Raw genomic sequence first — 24,786 nt, 5'->3', positions numbered from 1 at the left:
TTGCAATCTGCTTTTGGAGGACCAGGGCTAACCTTAGCTTTATTGTAGTCAAAGATGGGAGGCCTGCTGACGTTTCCAGGGTAGGGTAGCCGGGGTGAGCAACTTACTGAGAGAACACCTAAGACAGTTTAGTTGTCTTGTCTAGACTTTATTTAACGTTTCAACACTTGCTTTAGTGTTTTGCTGTGAAGAATAGCAACCCATTATGATGACATCCTGAACAGAAATCCATTTTGGACATTCTGCTGCTGAGCAGTGTTACCTCTTGGGGGGGGTGGGGTGGGAGGCATGCTGAGTTGTCCTTCACTGAATAGCAATAGGCTGAGTTTATTTTAAGGACACAAGCAGATTGGCTCTGCAAGCTGCACCATGTCCCCTACTCCCACAGACTTCCCAGGGGACTGCTCACCTTGCAGGATCAATGCCTAAGAGTGAACTGCTGTCCTTTTTGGATGCCTCTTCATTACAAGACTAGCTGTATTTTTTCCTTGTGTTAACTAATGTGGTAAAATCCTAATGAAGACAAGGCAGTTAATTTGTATGAAACAGTAAATCCTGGCAGTGTCCTTCAGATCTTACCTTGATCTGCCATGGGGAACCCTGACGTTTGCCTTGATCTGCTGATTTGTGTGAAAGCTACAACATGGTCTGTGTTCACTAGGATTTTACCAGGTAGTAAGAACACAACTTCTTTTCCTTGTAAAGAGAAGGGCTTTCAGGCTTGAATTCTCCGCAACTTCAGTGGGAATTCAGCTAGAGTAAAGACTGCAGGAATTTGGTGTGTAAGTTGCTACATACCATAAAAAGCTGAAAGCACCAAATTTTTGAACTTGAGGCTTATGTCCTACTTTGTTACCAGGGCTTCAAAATACTTGTAAAGCTTTTCCAAGACAACAGTTAGGGTATGGCTACACTGCAATGAAAAACTCGCAGCACTGAAACTCAGAGCCCAGGTCATTTAACTTGGGCGGTGGGGCTAAAAATTGCAGCAAAGATGTTGAGGCTCAGGCTGGAGCCTGGGCTCAGAGACCCTCCCTCATTGTGAGGTCTCAGCATGAATCTGAATGTCTATACTGCAATTTTAAGCCCCACAGCCTGAGCCTTGTCAGCTGACCTGGGCCAGCTGCAGCCATGCTGCTGGTCTTTTATTGCAGTAGAGAGGTACTTACTGTTTTCTAACCAGTGAATTATATGAGCTGGTTTGTAGAGAGCACTAATATTTTATGTAAAGGACAGCGTATGTAGCTTTTTCCTGAAAGATTTTGTGAAAGTGCTGCCAACAGCAAATGCCCTAGTCCAAGTTAACTTTGTTTCCTGAAAGGAGAGTTCCAGGACTGGAAAAGCTTTGTTGGTGGGGGGAAAAATAAAATTTAGAGAGAGTTGAGCCCCCTGTCCTGCTATCATGAAGGTGGAGCTGAGTGTAGTTCTAGTATATCTCATTGAAGTTCTGGCAGGAGCTCAAGAATTAAGTACATGGTACTTAGAAATGAGACTGCATCTTTTTCTTTCCCTGCCTTTGTTATTAATTTAGGGCCCATTCCTGCAGCCCTTATTTATGCACGTAGTCCCACTGGGTTAATCGGAGTTAGATTGCGCTATCGGGACCAAAACCAGGCGTAACGGTGAGTATCTCCACCACCCATTGACTGGGCTCTCTGCCATGGGCAGAGAATGGGGTGGTGATGTGAGTACGCCATGCTTAGAAAGTGGAAAATCATTGGATAGTAATTCACGTTCTAACTAGTCTGCTGCCTTATCAGGACACTGCTCTGCATTGAAAATTAACTTCCAAGTACCAGTGCCTGCTGATAGCAAACCTTAGCTGATAAGCTATAAGAAAGCTAGAGCTATATACATAATCTGGCTTTGGCTGCTGAAAAACTGAACAGCAAAAAACTGCCAAAGTGCTAGTCTATGAGTGAAGGCTTCTTCAAATCACCTTTTCCTAAGCATTCGTGCTTGATTGGGGGGAGGGGTTCCTTTATAAAAGTTGGTCTGGTTTTAGAAGTCAGCCATATTATAATTGTCCGTGTAAAATAAGCTTCAAAATCTGGCCATAAATTAAATTAAAGGGGGATGGATTTAGTGAGTCCTCCTTTTTTCATGCTTCCAATTTTCTTTCCGGCTCTCCATCTTTGGATGCTTGAGATCTTGTGCAAAGTATGGTGGCTGGTGGCTGCACAAGCAGAATTTGTAGAGACTGCTGCTCCTGACCTCACTATGCTTTGCTCCCTGTGCTTGGGTGGGAGGGAATTAAGGTGGTTCTTGCGAAGAGACCAATTCAGCTTACAGCATGTAAGGGTAGATGGTTTGAGACCATTCACACCCCCAGAAGAACAGCACTGAAATCCGAGCCACTTCGAACAGTGAGGGATGATCCAGTGGCGTTATCTACAAAAACTGAGGCATACTGGCCAGCCTGAAAGGGAGAAATGAGAGTGACAGTGAAAATAGTCCCAGGTTGCCATAATCAGCACATAGAGGAGTGTGTCATGTAAATGCAGCAGATCTATAGAGCAATAACTAGCTATGTAGGTTGTGATGCACTACTTAAAGTTGTCATGTTTTACACTTAAAGCAGAACATGGGGCAGTTTGTGTCCCTTGTTCCAGCCCCTCTGGCTATGGTCATGCTGCACCACTAACTCCAGAGTGGTGGGACCCAGACTGGTGGACTCAGTGTTTCCAAGCTCATGCTTGAGTGTTCCCACACCATTGTAAACCTGGGTTTAGAAGTGCTGGACTCATAGCTATGCTAACAGTCATACTGCCAATGCAGACCTTCTGACGTGGGTCTGGGGCATGACCTGTATCCATAGTGCAAAATTACAGGGCTTAGACCCGTGACACAATGGGACTTGGCCTGATCCACTCTCTAGCAAGGTCATAGAACCTGGGTCAGATTGTGTGTGGGCTTGGGCTCAAGCCTGAGTCAGAGCCTGGACTTACTGTGCAGTGTTTATACCCTATATAGCATACTAGCTGCATCAAGGGCACTGTAAAAAGCCTGGAAGGGGAGGAAGAATTCCCCCACCACAGACAAAGTAGGCCCTGCCCTAAAGAATGCCATGGCTGAGTGGGCAGGGCTGCCATGTGGAATGCTAAGCCCGTTCTGCACAGTGCTGCAGCCAGTACAGGCTGCTACAAGCCAATAGCACATGCTGGTTTGGGTCAGGACTCAACCAATCTCCAAAATAGGATGGTTCTGAATTATCCACCAGAATGTTACTAAGCGGGAAATGCCAAAGTTAAGGTTATAATGAGGACTCTGCTGTTTTGCGTATCCGGTGTATTTTGTACACTCTCCAGCCTCACTTGAGCAATGCACTGAAGCCTGCTGTCAGACAGATGAGTAGTCCCACCGAAATGTAGAAACTTACTTTTGCTGTTTTGCTAAACTATCCCTTCTCCTTTTCAAAGCCAAACCCTTTGGGCTGAGACCAAACATCTGAATGTGACTGATCTGTATCACTCTCTGTTGGGAAACACTAAAATAGTGCAGTGCCAAAGCTCTACCCTTTAGTAATGGGTGTCTGCCAATGGTGGGACTTGGTCTATCAGTGCTATGGTGCATTATCCCTTTAGATGCCTTAGGCAGCTGGCTTCCCCATTGTCCTGCACCTCATGCAGGCATTTACCCAGTCAAAATAGTAGCATTTTATATGCACTTTATAGAGGTGGTAATGACCACACAAGCTGCCAGGTGGGGAGCATCAGGACTACGGTATATAGTACCAGAGTAGTTGGCTGGCTGTAAGCCACTGACTATAGGCAAGGACACCCTAAAGACTAAACCTTGCAGTACTGTGGCAAATCACTGGTGGGACTCAGGTCTACATCCTCAAAGATCTTTAGGTGTTTAATCCTGTTTAAATCAGATACCTTTGAGGTTCTGGGTCTCAGCCCCCAGAGAGATAGAAGGCTGATCATGCCAGTATTATTGAGGCTGGTTTTGAAAAATGATGCAGAGGAAGACTGAGGAATGAACTTCCTGCCCAACTGCAGAGGAAAACCAGCACAGAAGCATGTGCCTGTCATCTTCATTGATTGGTTCCAGTAGCACCCACAATGCAGAGCGCTTTCTGTAGAAAATGACATGGCTTCCTGCACTGAAGAGCTTGTAAACCACAGTGACTTCCTGCTGCACTTGGGAATGGATGTGCTCAATTAGGGCATGCAATGCAATCAGAGGTGTGATTACAGATGGGGCAGGTATACTCCTGTTTGCTTTGAGCTAGCTAGCATGCTGAAAATAGCATGGACTTCAATGTGGGCTGTACAAAGCTGCCTGGCCCCCAGGGGTAGAGTTATTGTTGTGAAAAGTTAGCTGCCCAGTTGTGCTGCATTCTCATGTCAATAGCACACTGCACAAGGTGGGTCTGCCCATAAGGAACACCCCTTGGCCTCATTAATTTGCCCATGTTTACCTGTAAGTACAGGACTCCACTGACTGAGATGGTGAAAAGTTCACTGCTGTCCAAACCAGCCACCGTCTCCAGAGAACTGAGGACAAGAAACAGCAATGTCAGCACTGAGGTGACCTGTGTGATCCACGTACAACCCAGAATTCACCTACTAGCCAGTTATCTACAGTAATAGAGTGTGATTGCCTCCCCCATCCCCAGTTCCAGACGTTAAAGAGAAGGGGAGGACTGCACAATGCCCTGGCAAACTTGTCCCCTCGCTGCAAAGCTGCTCATCACCCTCTGTATCATTATTTACATTTAATTCTAAATTTTGTTTAAAAAACCAAACCAAGTATAGTCCTCAAGAACGGTCCCGGGGTGGCCTGGCGCTTGACAGCCTCTTGCCACGGAGTGGGTGCAGCATGGTCAGAGGCTCAGTAGGCCTTCTCACACCCCCATGCTGATATATTTATCCCAGCTATGTTCTGGAGGGTTCATCCCATCCATCAATTTATTATGCAAACTAAGGGGCTAGCTAGCACACCTAGTGCTTTTCCCTACTAGGACTGGCTCACAGAGGGTCATAGAGTTTATGGCTGTAAGGGACCAGTAGATCACCCCCTCTGACCTGTATATTACTGGTCCCCTCCACTCCCCATCATCCACACACTCAACCCAACAACAGACATTAGAAAAAAGTATTACAGCCCACAGGAGACTCGAGATGTGCCACAGGAATAGACTAGGAGGGCCCAAGGTGCACCAGTGCTCGCAGCCCCTGCAATGGCAGGGAAATGATTGTGAGATAGCTCCAGATAATCCTGGATAGTCACCTGCCACACGCTGCAGGGGAAGGTGAAAAAGCCCCAACTCACTGCTAATCTGACCTGGGAGAAAATGCCTTCCTTACCCCATGTATGGCCATCTAGCCTACCCTGGTTGTGACTGGAAGCCCTTACAATCTGATGGCAATGGGATCACGCATATGAAATGAGTCATATGAGTTGGGATGATTTAGTGGGGTTGGTCCTGATTTGAGCAGGGGGTTGAACTAGATGACCTTCTGAGGTTTCTTCCAACCCTAATCTTCTATGATTCTATGATTCCTTAGTGGCCAGCACAAGCCAGCCATTAAAGTTAGCATTTATGCTGGCAGTGTCAGCAGGAGGCCAGTGATGGAAGCGGCATAGCACCTGACCTACCTTTCTAACTGAGAGGGTGTCACTCCAGAACACTGTAAGTATTTTATTATCTACCTAACAAAGTGACATATAATTAAAATCCCATTTCAGTAGAAGTTATGCAGGCAAAGTCACTTGGGATACATGCGTAATAACATGGAGAGCTATAGGGAGAGAGAATGGATGAGGTTTTTCCAACCTAATGGGTTTTGGACAGTCAAACCCCCTAGGGAGCTTTGAAAATCTTAGCCAAGCTCGATGCATGGGTTCTGTATGTATATGCCTCAGATGGTAATGACAGATGCACGTGCCTCTTCTGGCATGATCCTTGCTAAAATTGGCCTTCTTTACAGTGTACCTTGTGGAGGTGAGATTTGTTTATACAGAGGTGAGAGATTTGGGGCTTTGCACTTTTTCTGGATAACAACCCAGAGTTCTAGCTGAGACCAGCATATGGAATTTAATTTGGTCCCATGCATGGATCAGCTCTGTGATCAGCGGACATTAGCCAGGAGGGGTTGACAACATTTCCAAATAACTAAATGTCACAACTCTGCAGGACTATTGTTTCCCTTGGTTTGTGGTACTGTTTTGTGAGCAGTACCTAGCACAGAGTGTGTGCAGTGTGGAAATATTTTTGATCTTTGTCACAAAGCTATAGTGACAATACTCCATCACTCTCATGCTGACTACCAGACACATAGGGCCGGCTATAAACTATGCATCCAGGGACCAAAGTCAGATGTGGTCTAAGTTGCACATTGGTAAGATGCATGTAAGTGAGAGGGAATCTAAGGCCCGGTCTACACTAGGAACTTAGGTTGGTATAACTAAGGCTATGTCTACACTGCCACTTTCAGCGCTAAAACTTTTGTCATTCAGGGGTGTGAAAAAACACACCCCTGAGCAACAAAAGTTTTAGCGCTGAAAAGCACCAGTATAGACAGCACAGCTCTTGGTGATAAAGCTACCACCACTCGTTTGAGGGTTTGTTTTTTATTTTATTTTATTGCTGTGAGAGCTCTCCCCCAGCGATAAAGTGTGACTACACTGCCCATGCAGCGCTGTGATATGGGCAGTGTAGACATACCCTAAGTTGTTTGGGGGTGTGAAAAAATTCACATTTCCCTGAGCAGTCCAGTTAAACTAACCTAACTCCTGGTGTATACAGCACTAAGTCAATGGGAGAATTCTCCTGTTGACATAGCTACTGCCTCGCAGAAAGGTGGAGTACCTGCACTGACAGGAGAAACCACTTTAAAAGTTCATTCAGATTAACCTTCCTAAGAGTCCCCATGTAGACAATCCCACAGGCGCCACTATTAATTTGGCCCATAGAGCATGGTTGTGATTAGAGCTGGCTGAAATTGGCATTTCCATTCCACAGGCAATTCTGATTTTTTTTTTAAAATACATTCATTCTGAAATAGAAAATGCTAAAATTTCAAAATGTCCTGTGGAATGAAAATTTCAAAAAAAATGTCCATTCATAACTATTGAAACATTTCATTTTGAGAACGTCAATTCACTTTGCTTTGATGTTTATATGATATTAAAATACTGAATATATGTAAATTAACATTTGATATACAATAAAAATAAAACGAGAAAACTGAAGTCATTTCAACATTTTCACTTCAAGCATGTCATTGAAATTGACACGTTCCAGTGAAACGTTTGGATTTTGATGAAACTGCACTTTTTTGGTGAAAAACTGTTCCACTGACATTTTTTTAACAAGTGGTAGCTGTGATGATACTGTTAGATCCAGTTACAGGCCCCAGTCCAGTGCAGTGCTCAATGCAGTTCAGGACTGGGGAACATAAAGGACATACAAAGGTGATATTATGTCACCTGATCTGGGGGCCAAGCCAGTTGCTAGTCTAAGTTAGATCAGCCTTAAGGCTGCTCTAGTTTAAACCCAGCTGTCAATGGGCCCCAGAAGCTATTCAGGCAGCTAGGAATCACCAGGGTGCAGGGATACCCCAGACAGGCTCTCTTTTTCCCAGCCAGATCCCCTACTCTGAGAGATGAGAAAGGGGATGGTGTGGAAGCAGCTACAGAGGTTCCAGGCCACCCTGGGATTCCCCTACATAGGAAATCCTCCATCGGCTCCCAACAGCCACAGCGGTGCCATGATCTATATGCCCTATGCACTGTGGGCCCCTCCTTTTTGTGCACTCACCTTCTGGGATAAGAGAGAGAAAAACAGTTTTTACATTTAAAAGAAGTCTGGCTGTGCTAGCAGGGAGGGCATGTCTCTACCAGGCACACTCACATGTTATGTTGACACAGAGACTGGACGCAGATCAGTACCCGCAGGCGATCTCTTGCACGCTGTTGCCCTTTCTTCTGTTGTTCTCCATGAACTATAAACACAGAAGAGCTAATGAGACAGGGATGAGATGTTCTCCCCTTCTGAACAGAACCCCCTGTAAAGGCCTTAGGTCTCAGCCCCCCAGGGAAGCCAGACATGCCCACACAGCTGGCCAGCCAGAATGCTCCGATTGAATAGCTGGGTCTGGGCCTCAGCTGGTGTAAATTAGTGTAGCCAAATGATCGTCAGTGGAACTACATCAAGTCATACCCACAGTATGTTGACTCCAGTGGAACTATGCTGATTTATACCAGCAGAGGATCTGGCACAGTAACTTCAATGGAGCTACACTTATTTATGCCACTAAGGTTTCTGTCCCAGAGAGTCCTGGAGGATGACGATGGAGGAATATAAAAATATTGCTTGAGCATGCAGGGGTGTAATCAGGAAGGGCCAAAGCACAATTGGAGTTGTAGCAAGGGATGTGAAGAATAACAAGATGGGTTTCTACAGGTATGTTAGCAACAAGAAGAAGGTTAGGGAAAGTGTGGGACCCTTACTGAATGGGGGAGGCAACCTAGTGACAGAAAATGTGGAAAAAGCTGAAGTACTCAATGCTTTTTCTGCCTCAAGTCTTCACAGACAAGGTCAGCTCCCAGACTGCTGCACTGGGCAGCACAGTAAGCAGCCCTCAGTGGTGAAAGAACAGGTTAAGGACTATTTAGAAAAGCTGGACATACACAAGTCCATGGGGCTGGATGCAGTGCATCCAAGGGTGCTGAGGGAGTTGGCGGATATGATAGCAGAGCCATTGGCCATTATCTTTGAAAACTCGTGGCGATCAGGCGAGGTCCTGGATGATTGGAAAAAGGCAAATATAGTGCCTATCTTTAAATAAGGGAAGAAGGAGAATCCAGGGAACTATAGACCGGTCAGGCTCACCTCAGTCCCTGGGAAAATCATGGAGCAGGTCCTCAAGGAAACCATTTTGAAGCTTGGAGGAGAGGAAGGTGATCAGGAACAGTAAACATGGATTCCCCAGGGCAAGTCATGCCTGACCAACCTGATTGCCTTCTATGATGAGATAATTGGCTCTGTGAATATGGGGAAAGCAATAGACATGATACACCTTGACTTTAGCAAAGCTTTTGATACGGTGTCCCACAGTATTCTTGCCAGCAAGTTAAAGAAATATGGATTGGATGAATGGCCTATAAGGTGGATAGAAAGCTGGCTAGATCATCGGGCTCAACAAGTAGTGATCAACGGCTCAATGTCTAGCTGGCAGCCAGTACCAAGCAGAGTGCCCCAAGGGTCGGTCCTGGGGCTGGTTTTGTTCAATATCTTCATTAATGATCTGGATGTTGGGATGGATTGCACCCTCAGCAAGTTCACAGATGACACTAAGCTGGGGGAGAGGTAGATACACCGAAGGGTAGGGATAGGGTCCAGAGTGATCTAGACAAATTGGAGGATTGGGCCAAAAGAAATCTGATGAGGTTCAATAAGGAAAAGTGCAGAGTCCTGCACTTAGGACGGAAGAAGCCCAGGTTGGGGACTGACTGGCTAAGTGGCAGTTGTGCAGAAAAGGACCTGGGGATTACAGTGGACGAGAAGCTGGATATGAGTCAACAGTGTGCCCTTGTTGCCAAGAAGGCTAATGACATACTGGGCTGCATTAGTAGAAGTGCTGCCAGCAGATCAAGAGAACTGATTATTCCCTTGGTGAGGCCACATCTGGAGTATTGTGTCCAGTTTTGGGGCCCCCACTACAGAAAGGATGTGGACAAATTGGAGAGAGTCCAGCGGAGGGCAACAAAGATGATTAGGGGGCTGGGGCACATGACTTATGAGGAGAGGCTGAGGGAACTGGGCTTATTTAGTCTTCAGAAGAGAAGAGTGAGGGGGGATTTGATAGCAGCCTTCAACTACCTGAAGTGGGGTTCCAAAGAGGATGGAGCTAGGCTGTTCTCAGTGGTGGCAGAAGACAGAACAAGGAGTAATGGTCTCAAGTTGCAGTGGGGGAGGTCTAGGGTGGATATTAGGAAACACTGTTTCACTAGGAGGGTGGTGAAGCACTGGAATGGGTTACCTAGGGAAGTGGTGGAATCTCCATCCTTAGAGGTTTTTAATGCCCAGCTTGGCAATACCCTGGTTGGGATGATTTAGTTGGGGGTTGGTCCTGCTTTGAGCAGGGGGTTGGACTTGATGACCTCCTGAGGTCTCTTCCAACCCTAATCTTCTATGATTCAACAGAATCGCCATGTTGTGGAGGCCAGCTCCGTGTGCCAGGCAGCAGGAAAGCTTACCGATGTGCAAGGTGGAGGTGAAGGTGTAATACCCTGCAACCGGTGCTGTGTATTGGCCGCTGGTCAGGTTCAGCCCCAGGCCTCGATGGAACACCCCCTCTTTCTGAGGCTAGTAACAAAGAGAAAGGCAAGACTGTGCACACTGCGAGACACCATCCCAACTCTACATATTGCATTAGGAGATGGGCGCCGCCTCTCAGCTAGCAGCATCCTCTCAGGAAACAGACATGCACTGTGTTTGCAGTGCAAGCGGAGGGTGATTGCAGCACACAGAGTATAACTGTATCTACACTAGACCTCTTACTGCCATAGTTATGCCGTAAAAAAGTACAGACCAGGCCTAACAACGTATTTGAAAATTTGTCTTGTTTTCTAGTTGTTCACAGATTATCTGACGTTTGACCATGATTGTTTTCAAATGTGTTTGTTACTCAGAATTATTCATCAAATAATACCTGAAAGCAAATTTTGATCAGTAGATTAAAAAGGGAGGATGGCTGGTGAAGGAGTTTGGAAAGCTCAGAGTTAGGGTTGCCAGGTGTCCAGTTTTTGACCGGAAAGTCTGGTTGAAAGGGGACCTGTACAGTGTCAAGTCACATGTACTGATGACAACAAAAGTCCAGTTACCACAGGTGGGGGGGCCAAGGGAGTAGGCACTGGGTCATCAACCCACGCCAGCCCCTGCTCAGCTGGGGCTGTCTCCTACCTGCATCTCATGGGCAGGCAGGCTCCCATCCTAGCCCCGGAGTAGAGAGTGCCCAGCTGTGTGTGTGTGGGAGGGGGGCCGGGGAAGGGATCAAGGAAGGGGAAGGGAGGAGAGTAGTGAGTGATGGGGGTGGGGGCCTCGGGGAAGAGGCGGAGCAGGGGCTGGGCCTCAGGAGAAGAGGTGGAGTGGGGTGGTTCCAGCTTTCCTTCTGTAGTGTCCGGTTTTCAGAAATTAGAAAGTTGGCAACCCTACTCAGAGTCCAGTTCCTAGTTCTGCCACAGACTTCTTATGTGGCTGTGGGCAAGCTGCATAATCTCTCTTTGCCTCTTTTCCTCATCTGGAAAATGGGGATAATAGTACTCCTTTAGTCTTGTCTGTATAGGTTGTAAATTCTTCAGGACAGGTAATTCTGGGTTGTAGTGACACTATGAGGAGAAATCGTGGGAAAAAAACGCATGATTTTTAACTGTATGTGTAGTATATGGCATCATTATAGAGCAGAGTTTTTAAGGTTGTTCTGGGTGTCTTAACTGCACTTACAGGTCTTAATAAACAGTAGAACATCAGAGTTATGAACATCAGAATTACAAATTGACTGGTCAACCACACAGCTCATTTGGAACCAGACATACACAATCAGGCAGCAGGAGAGACCAAAATAAAAGCAAATACAGTATAGGACTGTGTTAAATATAAACTACTTCAAAAAAAAGGGAAAGATCTGACAAGATTAAAAAAATGATTTGACAAAGTAAGGAAACTGTTTCTGTGCTTGTTTCATTAAATTAAGATGGTTAAAAGCAGTATTTTTCTTCTGCATGGGAAAGTTTCAAAGCTGTATTAAGTCAATGTTCAGTTGTAAACTTTTGAAAGAACTGTAATGTTTTGTTCAGAGTTACGAACAACCTCCATTCCCGAGGTGTTCATAACTCTGAGGTTCTACTGTATCTAGATTTCATGTATGTTTAACCTTAACTCCGAATTTCCTGGTCTGTAATGCTTATTTTGGGGCTAAAAATAACATCCCTGTAATATTTTTGTATTGTAAGTTACTGATGTGTACTCAGCCTTATCTCCATTGGTACACAAAAGTTTGTCTAGAGATTTTAATTGGCCTGCAATTGGCTAGGAGGCTCAAATGAAGTAACCCCCCTTCCCCTACTCCTGGCACACACACACCTATAGTATGGCACAAATGGCAAGGTGCATTTGGGAGGTTAGGACCTGATCCAATGCTCACTAAAGTCAATGGGAATCTCCTCATAGACTCCCATGGGGGTTGGATTGAAGTTATATTCACCTTCCTCAGAGAGATCAGATGCTGGGACTATAGCTCTGAGAATAATGGATTTTTATTAATTCACTGGCAATTCTGAAAAATTGGGGAAAAAAGATGCAATTTCAGGCTGAACCAAAAATGAAATGTTTCAGCAAATTAAAAAGTAGAAAAAAAATTGTTTCAGGTCAAACAAAATATTTCATTTAGGCAAAATTGAAATGTTTCATTTTGATTCCAGCCTTTTAAAAACATTTTGGTTGGGTTTTTTAAATAAAATTAAAGAAAATTTTGAAACTAAAAGGTGTTTTTGAGCCAAAAATTTGAAACGTTTCATTTAGAAAAATGTCAATTTTTGGACGGTTTGTTTTTTGACCAAAACAATTTGGCAAAACCAACACAAATTTGGGAAATGTGTCAGTGTTGCTGAATCTGCATTTTTGCCAGTCCAGCATGGCAAACTCCCTCCCCCACTCACTATGTAATAGATCTGAAGCTCTTGCAGGGATCTTCGTTCAATGGAAATGTTTCTCCGTATTCGGCAGTGGAAGGCTGCCTCCACTCGATGCTGTGGCTTAGTCTTTGCCAACGGACCAGCAACAAGTGCCAAGATGTCATCTTCTCCTCTCTCCTCCTCTTCCTCACCTTCCTGGCAACCTTCACAGGCCTTCAGGCTCATTCTCTCCCGCTCCTTTACCACCTCTGAGAGAACGCCCCCCCAGAGAACCAGTTTTAGGAGTCACCGATGTACAAAGGGTTTTCACAAATGACTGCTCCCATTGGAGCCAATGGTAAAATGCCCCTTGATGTCAATGGAAGCAGGATGGACACTGATGTGAATTCTAGTCAAAGCCTAGCAAGCTGGCACCATCATGTGAGACTGAATCCCAGTCATCCCTGCATTCATGTGCTTGATCCAGGCAAATGTTCTGTCCTGGTCATTTTAGGCAGCAGTGAGGTTTGTTGGAGAATGCTCCCATTGGTTTTCATTGCAGTCATGAAGCCAGGAAAGGGATATTAGTTCTCTGGGGTTCCCAATTATTGTTGCTGAGTTTGATTCTTAAGTGTTGAGCCAAAAAACTAATGGGAAGTCCTCTGAGGTGTTGGAGATAAATAGGGAATGAGTTTGTGACACACACAAATCTCACCACACAAGTACACACCTACCACTGCAGTCAGTGGGAAACTCTCCAAAGACTGCAATGGAGGTTGGATTGGGGCTAAAGTCACTTCCCTAACCCCCCCCCCCCACCACCACACACACACACACACAAACACAGACAAATAAGTACCTCATCACCAAGATGTGTGTTAGCGACAGGGCTGGCTCTACAGTTTTCGCTGCCCCAAGCAGTGTGCTGAATTGCCGCCACGGGCGGCAGGGGCAGTCCGTGTGCCCTTAGGGCGGCAGGTGCATTTCTGCGCGGCGGCAATTTGGCAGCAGCTTCTATGTTTAGCTGAAGCCGCCCCAGACAGCTAAACATAGAAGCTGCCGCCGAATTGCCGCCACCGCAGAAACGCGCCTGCCACCCTAACGGCGCATGGACTGCCCCCGCCGCCCGCGGCGGCAATTCGGTGCGCTGCTTGGGGGCAAAACAACAGGGACTGCCGCCCCTTGCAGAATGCCGCCCCAAGCACCAGCTTGGAATGCTGGTGCCTGGAGCCGGCCCTGGTTAGCAATTATTATTTGTGACATTAGACAAAGTGCACATTTGAGGTTTGTAGTTAGTCATGTCCTGATGTGTAAGTGTAAAACTCTGTGCTGGAAAATTATGTCAAAATAACCGATACACTGAAAGTGTAAAGCTTCTCCTGGGGCTGGAGTTTGTCTGGCTGAGCACTCGTGTAAGAGGGCATAAGATACCACCCCAGACATACCCCCCTTTCTGCCCTGCTCCGGTTAATTGGCTCTTGTGTCTGGGCAGGCAGGCTAAGCAGCACTGCTTGCCAACTTACTGCCCCTGCACTCACCAAGGGGTCAACTCCCTATATGCACTAGACAGCAACCACTAAGGGCTTGTCTACACTGGCCCTTTGCAGTGCTGCAACTTTCTCACTCAGGGATGTGAAAAGCCAGGCTGCCAGTGTAGATAGTGCACCAGTGCTGGGAGTCGCTCTCCAAGCACTGGTAGCTACACCACTTGTGGAGGTGGAATTTTTTTAGAGCGCTGGAAGAGCTGTCTCCCAGCACTCTGCCGTGACTACACAAGCCATATTAAAGTGCTGCCAGGGCAGTGCTTTAGCATTGCCAGTGTAGACTAGTCCTTACTCTCCATCCTTAACCTCAACCCCGAGGGAGGGAGATGACCTTGCCCCCCCTGTAGGACATGAGCTCTTGTCTCTTCAGTGTCACGCTCCCTGCAGCATGGGACACCCACCTCCCCAGCCCACCTGAAGTGCCTGTGGAGACGAACTCATCCCACTCCATGCACTGGCTTTCATACTGTACCTTTCAGCAGCAGCCGGAAGTCCTTCAGCAATTCTTCTGGTGTCACTAGGGCTCCTTGAGGGCCGGGGGGACCTGGTGGGCCTGGCAGGCCAAACTGGAACCCCAGACAGAGCACAGAGCTGCTCAGTTCAAATTAGGGCACAGCCAGCCAGTGTAGATCCAATAAGAATGGCTCCATCCCGCAGTGCCAGCCTCTAGTCACCCACATCCTGGCACCCTTCCCCTTCCCATTGCCCAAAAGGGCACCTGCCTGTTCTGAACTCTGTGCTGGACTCTAAGCAGGATTGGCCATCTCTGCTGGCTTGGTCACTGTTTTCAGCCCCATCCCCTCGGTCTGTTCTGGGCTCAGAAGGAGCAGGGCTGTTACACTAGGGACGCCATTGGCCCAGGCCAGGCTCTCTGGGTTGGGGGCACAGCAGGCTTGGGCCAGGGCTCTCCATGTGGGGTGGGGTGCAATGCGCCCACGCTGAGCATCTCTGAGAGGGGAGGGGCCCAGTGGGCCCAGGCTGAGGAGCTCTGTGGGGGGTGGGGCGCAGTGGGCCCAGGCTGAGGAGCTCTGTGAGGGGAGGGGTGCAGTGGGCCCAGGCTGAGGAGCTCTATGGGGAGGGTGCAGGGGGCCCAGGCTGAGGAGCTCTATGGGGAGGAGCGCAGTGGGCCCAGGCTGAGGAGCTCTATGGGGAGGAGCGCAGTGGGCCCAGGCTGAGGAGCAATGTGAGGGGAGGGGTGCAGTGGGCCCAGGCTGAGGAGCTCTGTCAGGGGAGGGGTGCAGTAGGTCAGTGCCAGGGATGTCTGTGTAGGATGGGCGCAGCAGGCACAGTTCAGATCTCTGCATGGGGTGGCGGTGCAGCAGGCCTGGGATCTCTGTATGGGATGGGGCGCAATCAGTCTGAGCCGGGGCTTCCTGGGGTGGGTTGTGCAGACACACCGGGGATGTGAATACATACGTTGAATTTTTTTGATTTGCCTTTGCCCCGTTTCTTGCTGTTCACCCCTTTATTTGACTGTTTCATAAAGAGCATCCAGGCGTCCCGGGGGTCGATGCTGCGAGACTGCTCAGGAAGGGGTTCCTGTTGGACGATCAAAGAATAAGAACACAGAAAGTGACAGTAATCAGCTCTGTGGGCTGCTGGGTGGTTCAGACACAGGTGGGTGCTGCTCTTCATCGCTACTTCCATTACACAGCAGGGACAGGAACTCAGCAGCTGGAAACCAGTCTGTGCTTTGCCGGAGTGTTAATGAGTTCTTTACCACTGAGACTGCCTTAGCTGCTGGCCAGGGAGCGTGCAGGACACGGGGAACCTGGCTACCTGGGGGACCTCTGAAAAACTCTGGACTCAAAGAAACTCTGTAGAGGGCACGCTTTTCTCTGGGTGGACACTAACCCAGTGCCAGCAACAGCAGTGTTTCTGGGGTGCATATTTTGGAGGGGATGTAAATGGAGGTCATTAAACAGCCCACAGCGCTTTTTGCAACCATGAATGTTAGCCCAGCGTGGGGGTGAGTTGTGGGCATATGGGCCGGTGGTACCTGTGTGCTGGTTCATTGCACAGGGTGGGGGGAGGTATGGTGCATTAGTGGAAAGATTTGGCGAATTACAGCTAACATAGGTCCACTTAAAACTTCACAAGAGCACAAATCAGCATCTTGGTGAAGTGCTAAGTCTTTCCTGCAATTTAAATTTGTCAGCTGCTGCCCTAGACTACTGCTGTATCTGTGACACAGTTCCTGTTTCACCTAGCAAGTGTCATCACACCTAACTCACTGATACCATGCGCTGGCTTCCCTGTTGGATCATCTGGTATTGACAGTCTGTAATGTAACCACATATGTTCATTGACTGATGCTGAAATCAATATCAAAATACTGATCCAAGAAGTAAATACTAATCAAGGTGGGGTTGATGCTAAAGCTGGACGAGCACAATTCCATGGGGCCGGATGCGCTTCATCCGAGGGTGCTGAGGGAGTTGGCGGATGTGATTGCAGAGCCATTGGCAATTATCTTTGAAAACTCATGGCGATCGGGGGAGGTCTCAGATGACTGGAAAAAGGCTAATGTAGTGCCTATCTTTAAAAAAGGGAAGAAGGAGGATCTGGTGAACTACAGGCCAGTCAGCCTCACCTCAGTCCCTGGAAAAATCATGGAGCACTTGGAGGAGAGGAAAGTGATCAGGAACAGTCAGCATGGATTCACCAAGGACAAGTCATGCCTGACTAACTTAATTGCCTTTTATAATGAAATAACTGGCTCTGTGGATGAGGGGAAAGCAGTGGATGTGTTATTCCTTGACTTTAGCAAAGCTTTTGATATGGTGTCCCACAGTATTCTTGCCAGCAAGTTAAAGAAGTATGGGCTGGATTAATGGACTATAAGGTGGATAGAGAGCTGGCTAGATCATCGGGCTCAATGGGTAGTAATCAATGGCTCCATGTCTAGTTGGCAGCTGATATCAAGCGGAGTGGCCCAAGGGTCGGTCCTGGGGCTGGTTTTGTTCAATATCTTCATTAATGATCTGGAGGATCGCGTGGATTACACCCTCAGCAAGTTTGCAATGACACTAAACTGGGAGGAGTGGTAGATACGCTGGAGGGTAGGGATAGGATACAGAGGGACCTAGACAAATTAGAGGATTGGGCCAAAAGAAATCTGATGAGGTTCAACAAGGACAAGTGCAGAGTCCTGCACTTAGGATGGAAGAATCCCATGCACTGCTACAGACTAGGGACCGAATGGCTAGGCAGCAGTTCTGCAGAAAAGGACCTAGGGGTTACAGTGGACGAGAAGCTGGATATGAGTCAACAGGGTGCCCTTGTTGCCAAGAAGGCTCACAGCATTTTGGGCTGTATAAGTAGGGGCATTGCCAGCAGATTGAGGGATGTGATCATTCCCCTCTATTCTGCATTGGTGAGGCCTCATCTGGAGTACTGTGTCCAGTTTTGGACCCCACACTACAAGAAGGATGTGAAAAAATTGGAAAGAGATCCAGTGGAGGGCAACAAAAATGATTAGGGGCTGGAGCACATGACTTATGAGGAGAGGCTGAGGGAACTGGGATTGTTTAGTCTGCAGAAGAGAAGGATGAGGAGGGATTTGATAGCTGCTTTCAACTACCTGAAAGGGGATTCCAAAGAGGATGGAGGTAGGCTGTTCTCAGTGGTGGCAGATGACAGAACAAGAAGTAATGGTCTCAAGTTGCAGTGGGGGAAGTTTAGGTTGGATATTAGGAAAAACTTTTTCACTGGGAGGGTGGTGAAGCACTGAAATGGGTTACCTAGGTGGAATCTCCTTCCTTGGAGGTTTTTAAGGTCAGGCTTGATGAAGCCCTGACCGGGATGTAGTTGTGGATTGGTCCTGCTTTGAGCAGGGGATTGGAGTAGATGACCTCCTGAGGTCTCTTCCAACCCTGATATTCTATTATTCTAATTCTTGTATGGGTCTATCTGCACTGCAGTCAGAGGTGTGACTGCTGCCTGTGTAGCCATACCCTAGCCAGTGTGAATAACAATAGCAGTGATGTTGTCTCAGCACGGGACTCTGGGTATGCCATAGAATCATAGACTAACAGGATTGGAAGAGACCTCAGGAGGTCATCTAGTCCAACCCCCTGCTCAAAGCAGAACCAATCCTCAGACAGATTTTTGCCCCAGATCCCTAAGTGGCCCCCTCAAGGATTGAACTTGCTAACCCTGGGTTTAGCAGGCCAATGCTCAAACCACTGAGCTACTCCCCACCATGTCCTTACATGGCTAACCCATGTTGCTGTCTGTGCTACTGCAGCTTCTGTGTTACTCACACTAGCTAGATCAGAGCTAGATCAGGTATGTCTGCACATGCTGCAGTCATGTCTCTGACTGCACTGTAGCCATAACTAGAGTGACCAGATGTCCCGATATTTGGACCTTTGTCTTATATAGGCTCCTATTACCCCCGACACCCTGTCCCAATTTTTCACACTTGCTATCTGGTCACCCTATCCATAAAGCATGTGGCAAATAAGGCCAGAACCTCCCTTGGTGTAAAATGGCCCAGCTCCATTGAAGTCAGTGTCAACTTACACTAGCTCAGGGTCTGGCCCATGAAGTTTATAAAGCCCCTAGTATAACACTAGCACATTGTTCATTGTAGCAAAGATCAGCCAGGCAAGATGTCTAGGTCTGAGTTCTGGGCCTAGTCTCTCCCTGGCTGTTGCAACAGTAGCTGTGATTGTGGCAGAGGCAGTGGGCTAAGGCCTGCTCTTCCAAGGTATTTTGCCTAGCTGCCTACCTCTCACTGAAATCAATGAGTGCTGGGGGAAGGGAGAGAGGACATCAGGTCCTCAGCAGCAGCCCCTCTGAAGGATTACTGAGCAGTGTTGGCAGGTGCCAGAGGACCAGGCTTCAGCAGACCAGCTACTGTGGTTCACTTCCTGCCTGATGTGATGGGTGTCACAGAGAAACCTCAGCTCCACCAGTGACACAGCATAATTACTGTGGCTAGGAGGGATTCCTATCCCCTAGGAGGGATTCCCCCTAATAAGCTAGGGGCATGGTTGGATGAGCGACTCACACTTGGTCCATAGAGTCTGGAGGGCTGTATGGCTGAAGGGAAGAGAACATGCCTGAGGTTTCATTTTTATTAGATGGGAATACTGAGGCAGAGAAGCTGTGTGACTTGTGCAGGATCACACAGTGAGCCACCAGCATTTTGTGGATTAGATCCAAGATCTCCTGAGTCCCAGTGCTGTGCTCTGGTCACCCAGCATGCTGCTGCCCTTCACAGTGCTGGACAGCAAGAGCATGAGTCTCCAGGCAGTATTAGTTCAGTTTACACCAGCTGAGGAGCTAGACCAGAGACATCTCCATACACCATTGTACAATACAACTGCATGGACTACATTGGTGCCATCTAACTTGCTGTCCATTGTCACTTCCAAGTCCTTTCTCACGTTGCATGTGTGTTATTTCCCCGGGGAGTTTACAGTTTATTAGACTTCAAGCAGAGAGTACAAAAATCCACAGCATAAGCATCTGAAGAATTAGGTGCCATCTCAGCACTGCCAGGCACTTCTTATGTGCCCTTGGGCCAGTGTTTGAACTTTTCTGTTGCTCCATCTCCCCTATCTCTACCACACAAAGGTGATGTGGGAAGGTGCTGGGGCAGTGCAGGAGCAGCTAGAGATCTTCCATTTGCTGTACTTGCCATGTCTCTCCACCTGCTCATTAGCAAGGGAACTGTACACCAGTGGGAGATGCAGGCAGGACTTTCAGATAGCCTTCAGTGGAGATGGAGAACAACTGATCCCTGTCCTCTTTATAACAGCCCTTAACGTATTTAAAGACTGTTATCAAGACTGTCTCAGTCTTTTTTTCTCATGCCTAGTTTTTTAAAACTTTTCCTCATAGGTCAGGTTAGTCTAAATTTGTCCAGTTTGTCCTAATTTTTCCTAAAGTGTAGTGCCCAGAACTGGACTCTCTACTCCATCTGAGGCCTCACCAGTGCCATGTAGAATGGGACAGTTACCTCCAATGTCTTACATGACACTCATGCTTATATAATCTCAGCCTGATATTAGCATTTTCCCCAACTGGTCAACTCATATTCAATTTGTGATCCAGTTTAACCCTTTTTGCAGTACTACCACCTAGCCAATTATTACCCATTTTGTAGTTGTGCATTTGATTTTTTTTTCTTCCTAAATATGGTACTGTGCACTTGTCTTTAATGAATTTCATCTTGTTGATTTCAGACCAATTCTCCAATTTGTCAAGGTCATGTTCAGTTCTAATCCTGTCCTCCAAAGTGCCATTTTAGTGTCTCCCATACATTTTATAAGCACACTCTCCACTCCATTATCCAAGTCATCCATTAAAATATTGACTAGTTCCAGACTCAGGACAGAGCCCTGCAGCACCCCACTAGATATACCCTCCCAGTGTGACGGTGAACCGTTGATAACTACTCTTTGATTGTGATCTTTTAACCAGTTGTTCACCCATTTTATGGTAATTTAATCTAGACAGCATTTCTGTAGTTTGCTCATGCCATGTGGCACTGTTTCAAAAGCCTTACTACAAATCAAGACATATCATGTCTACAGCTTCCCCTCTATCCACTAAACCTGTCAAAGAAGGAAATTAGGTTGGTTTGGCATGATTTGTTCTTGACAAATCCATCCTGGCTATTTCTTATAACCCTCTAGGTGCTTACAAATTGGTGAGTGAGAAGCAGAAGAGCTCTAGAAAAAAGTTGTAACAAAGGCTGATTGCCCAAGTGTATAATTAGGCGGGGCAGAACTCAGTTTATAATTCTGAGGGATAATATCAATTTTATTTTTAACCATTTGTTTAGAGTTTTATCAATTTAAATGTCCACGTCTGCAGAAAATTGTGGCAGGGGTGTCTGCTAATGCTAGCAGACATTGCGATTCCAAAAGTTAACGCTTTATAACTGTTAAAACTCAAATTGTCAACATCCCATGGCAAACAATACAACGTGAATATCCTTAAATCAAAACTCAAATAATTTCTCAAACAGCATTTTTCTTACTTTGCCTATCTGTAAATTTCAGTGATCATCAATGGAAATACTTTTTTGTTGGTTTGTGCGTGTATGGCAAAAATCAACATTTATTGACATTTACCAATAAAATCCTAATCCTTCCAAGCCTATGTACCCAACAGCTCCACACTGAGATTTGCTGCAAGTTAATTTTGGGTAAGAACAGGCCTGAATGATCATGGAAGCTGAATTTTTAATATGCACTCCTGGAGCAGCACTATAAAACACCACTGCAGTGAGTCCAGTGTATTGTGTTCCCAGTATTTTAAACTAGTGTTCTGTGCAATGCTGCTGCTAATTTGGAATAGCCTGAAGATCCCAAGTCATTGGTATGGCTAGCCTCACAGCTGGCTCACTTTTTGCCTGCCTTTACATCCACAGTGAGCTAGGGCACTTTCCAGATTGCTGGTGCAGCACTTTGGACTCTCCCAGCCTCTCTGAGCAGGACCTGCTGGCAGAGCCCCCAAGGTCCACACATTTTTTAAGCAGCAAATTTGTTTCTGTGCTGACTGATTTGCAAAGCTGCCCTAGTTGGGCTCCCCCAGCTATACAGCTCACCAAATTTAAGGCATTTACGAATCTCCCTAGCCCAGTGCAGTGGGCATTGTTGGAATGATGCCAAAGAAGGCCCCCGGGGGTCGGGTGGGATATAAAAGAAGACCCCTGTCAAACAGTAACAGCTGGCATCACTAGCCGTAAGTTTTCCACCCATTCACAAACTATTGGACATAGCTTCTGTCTTTCCCCTGGTCTGAGAGCAGAGGAACGGGGGTAGGAAATTCATTCTCCTGAGCAGCACTCTCATCTGGGAGAGAGTTTAACCCTGCCAATAGCACCTTTAATAACTGCTTGAGCAGATAAATGGAAGGGATTTCTGGGCGGGTAAGGACTGAGCCTCCTGGTCCATCAACTGCTCCAAAAGGACAGACTATGTGAGGGCTGGAGTTTAGGTCTCCTCTTAGAGCAATTCAGTTTTATCCTTCGGAGCTTGTCTGCACTCATGTGGGAATATGGGTTAGCAAATTATTGCGGCAAATTTGGTGGTAGTGGATTAGAGTCTAGATTGGGATAATTTACACCCCTCAGGTTAAATTATATTATCTTAACCTCCCACAAACCTACTTACAGTCACCTTTGCACATCACCCCTGCATTTGGATTTGTTTTTAAAGTAGCACAGATATGGTCAACCAGGAACTCACAATTACCTTCTTGTAACATAAGAATAAAGGGACAGTCAGTGCGAGTGAAAGGCTACCAATTTAAAAAAAGATCAAAGGATTTTTTTTTGTATAATGCACAGTTGATCTATGGAACTCATTGCCACAAGGTATTAGTGAGGCCAAAAGCTTAGCTGAATTGAACAAAGGATTAGATGGTCGTACAGTTAATCAGAATGACATCAACGGTGACATTAGATAACATGCAAAATTTTAGACGGGCTCTGAAACCTAATGTTTAGGATATAAGCTGTCACTAACTGCTTGGGGAAAGGAAGAAACTGTCTCTCCATAATTGTCCATTATGAGGATTCTTGCCCCTGCCTCTGGAGTATCTGTACTTGGAGACAGGTTCCTGATCAGGTGGACCACAGGTCAACCCCACTGCAGTTTTTATGTGACACACTTGATCAGCTGTAACCTATAAGCTGCAAGACAAACTCTGTGATTGTATGTTTTCAACAGAGCTGAGAAAATGTTTGCTCTGCAAAATATTTATGACAAAACTGGAAAAGATTTGGGGCACTTGCTAACATTTTATGAGCCAGTAGGCTTGCTTTCACAGAGCTTGGTTTGGTCCCCTCAATATGCTAGAGTCTTTCTCATGGCAAAAGTCAGTTGCTCATTGACAATAAACAAACATAGTCACCCAAAGGTGAAAAAGTACAAAACCATCCCTACCCCTCACCCCAGTTACTCACTGTGTGTGCATGTGTGTGTAAAAAGTCATCACACAACTCAAAATCCCTGAGTAGATTTTACTTGCAATCACATTCACTCAGCTCAGAAATTAGACTCTCTGCGCATCACCCACTTTCCTGCTTTGGTTGCTCTGAGTTTAGATCTGTGCTCAATTCCCTACAACTAGGTGCTGGTAGAATAAATGCTTACCGGGTCGTTAGAGGCTGGCAGAAGCATGCTGCTTTTTCCCTGGCCTGTGGGATACTCATTCCACTGGGATGTCTTCTCTCGGCTTCTTCTCCTTCCAAGTTTCTCTGACCCCACTGAGCCAACACACAAGGCCACTGCCAGGAATCCCACACACAGTAATAGGAGCCAGCGGCTGGCAGGGAGGGATCCAGCCATCCTTCAACACGGCACCAAAGAGGTGGTCCCTTCTCTCGAGGAGCCAGAGTTTCTATGGCCACTCAGAGGCAGGCATTGCCCATAAGAGCAAGAAGAAATCAGACTGTGTCCTGTCAGGAATGGCGTGTTTGGGGGAAGAGATGATATTCCAGCAATGTCAGGCCTGTCCTCCCATCAGCACCAGCTCAGGAGTTGGGTTGCCCTTGCAGAACAGCTGGCTGGTACTCGACAGCTGAGCCACCTGGCCCGAGGAGAGGGCAATGCGTCCTACTTTGTGGGGGGAAAGCACATTGTGTAGGCTCAAGGATCCCTTAGAGAAATGACCCTGTACTTCAGAGTACTCCCTGCTCCCATACGCTCGTGAGAGCTTGGACCAAGAGTCTGGGCGTGGGCTTAAAAACCCACCGGCTGGGGCTGAGTCCAACTGGGAGAGGGCTATCTCCCTTGCTTGCCTCCTTTCTTGGGCTGCCTTTGGAGCTGTAAATACAGTCTCTTCCCAGCAGCTCTCCTGTGCTCCTTCCCTTCACAGCTGGAGGGGGCAGTAGAATGCCCAGTTTCTCTGCTGGTGGCTCTCACTCCAGCCTGGCCCTGGCTGGGATCTGTGGCTCATGAGAGACACCCAGGACTGGTGCACTGCCCTCTCTCTCCCTGGCTTTCTGTGGGCACTGCTCCTGGTGCAGCAGACCTTGGCTGTCTCTGTCTGATATTCTTGCTTACATCCACTCCTTTTAATGAGCTTGAATTCCCCGCCTCATAGGCACTGCCTCACGCACGCACTTCGGGGAGCCAGAGAGCCCCCTCCTGGCTCCAATTGTTAGGTGCAACCATTTCCAGCCTCTGGCTCCATGAGCTAGAGACTGGCAGCTGGGAACCCAGGGACAGGTGCACAGAGGCTCCAGTCACACTAAGTAGAAGGCAATTTTCATGGAGAGGGCCACAGGCGAGGGGACTGAAGCAAATCCAAAGCCAGCAGCCTCTAGACTCCTTTCAGCCCACAGTGATCTGAGTGACCCTCACTGCGTGTCTGGCTATGGCAGCAGTGGCTGGAGCTACCAGCTCATCCTGAGAGGCAATGGCCCCTATTTGCCCAGCAAAGAACTAACCCCATCCAGGACTCTGCATGCTTTATGCAAGTGATTCTTCAGCAAGGCTTCAGCGGGACCATAGGGTATTCCTGCTCAAGACAGCTGACTGCACCACTTATTAACTGGAGGCGCTGCATCATTTCCCCCTTGAGCTCCCCAGACCCTTCCATGGGCCATCCTGAGCATCCAGTTGCCAGTGCCTCACTGGCTACGGAT

General features: G+C 47.2%; 1 protein-coding gene across 2 annotated transcripts; it reads right to left on the bottom strand.

Annotated features, from left to right (window-relative positions):
• Positions 1 to 1,974: 1,974 nt before the first annotated feature.
• Positions 1,975 to 24,786, bottom strand: ERFE (erythroferrone). 2 transcript variants are annotated; one of them, XM_045029524.1, is made up of 8 exons: positions 23,291 to 24,786; positions 15,588 to 15,710; positions 14,644 to 14,737; positions 12,673 to 12,896; positions 10,213 to 10,321; positions 7,865 to 7,955; positions 4,427 to 4,502; positions 1,975 to 2,419 (listed from the first exon to the last, which is right to left on the bottom strand). In XM_045029524.1, the coding sequence occupies exons 1-8, from the start codon at positions 23,483 to 23,485 to the stop codon at positions 2,321 to 2,323; spliced, it is 1,011 nt and encodes a 336-aa protein (XP_044885459.1). In that variant the 5' UTR covers positions 23,486 to 24,786; the 3' UTR covers positions 1,975 to 2,320. The 2 variants fall into 2 exon arrangements, with proteins under 2 accessions (XP_044885459.1, XP_044885457.1); XM_045029522.1 differs by lacking the exon at positions 1,975 to 2,419 and having other exon boundaries at positions 4,307 to 4,502.

This window comes from Mauremys mutica, chromosome 9 (genome assembly GCF_020497125.1).
Source record: "Mauremys mutica isolate MM-2020 ecotype Southern chromosome 9, ASM2049712v1, whole genome shotgun sequence".
NCBI lineage: Eukaryota > Metazoa > Chordata > Testudines > Geoemydidae > Mauremys > Mauremys mutica.
The sequence above is the reverse complement of the archived record's forward strand: the minus strand, read 5'-3'. Positions and strand labels throughout refer to the sequence as shown.

Bases quoted from the DNA above. Each gene is read 5' to 3' on its own strand.
- ERFE (XM_045029522.1), bottom strand. From the start codon at position 23,485: ATGGCTGGATCCCTCCCTGCCAGCCGCTGGCTCCTATTACTGTGTGTG. The intron at 15,711-23,290 runs GTAAGCATTTAT...ATCGTCCAACAG, and splicing joins TGCCAGCCTCTAACGACCCG to GAACCCCTTCCTGAGCAGTC. The intron at 10,322-12,672 runs GTGAGTGGGGGA...CTTTGTTACTAG, and splicing joins AGCTTCAGATCTATTACATA to CCTCAGAAAGAGGGGGTGTT.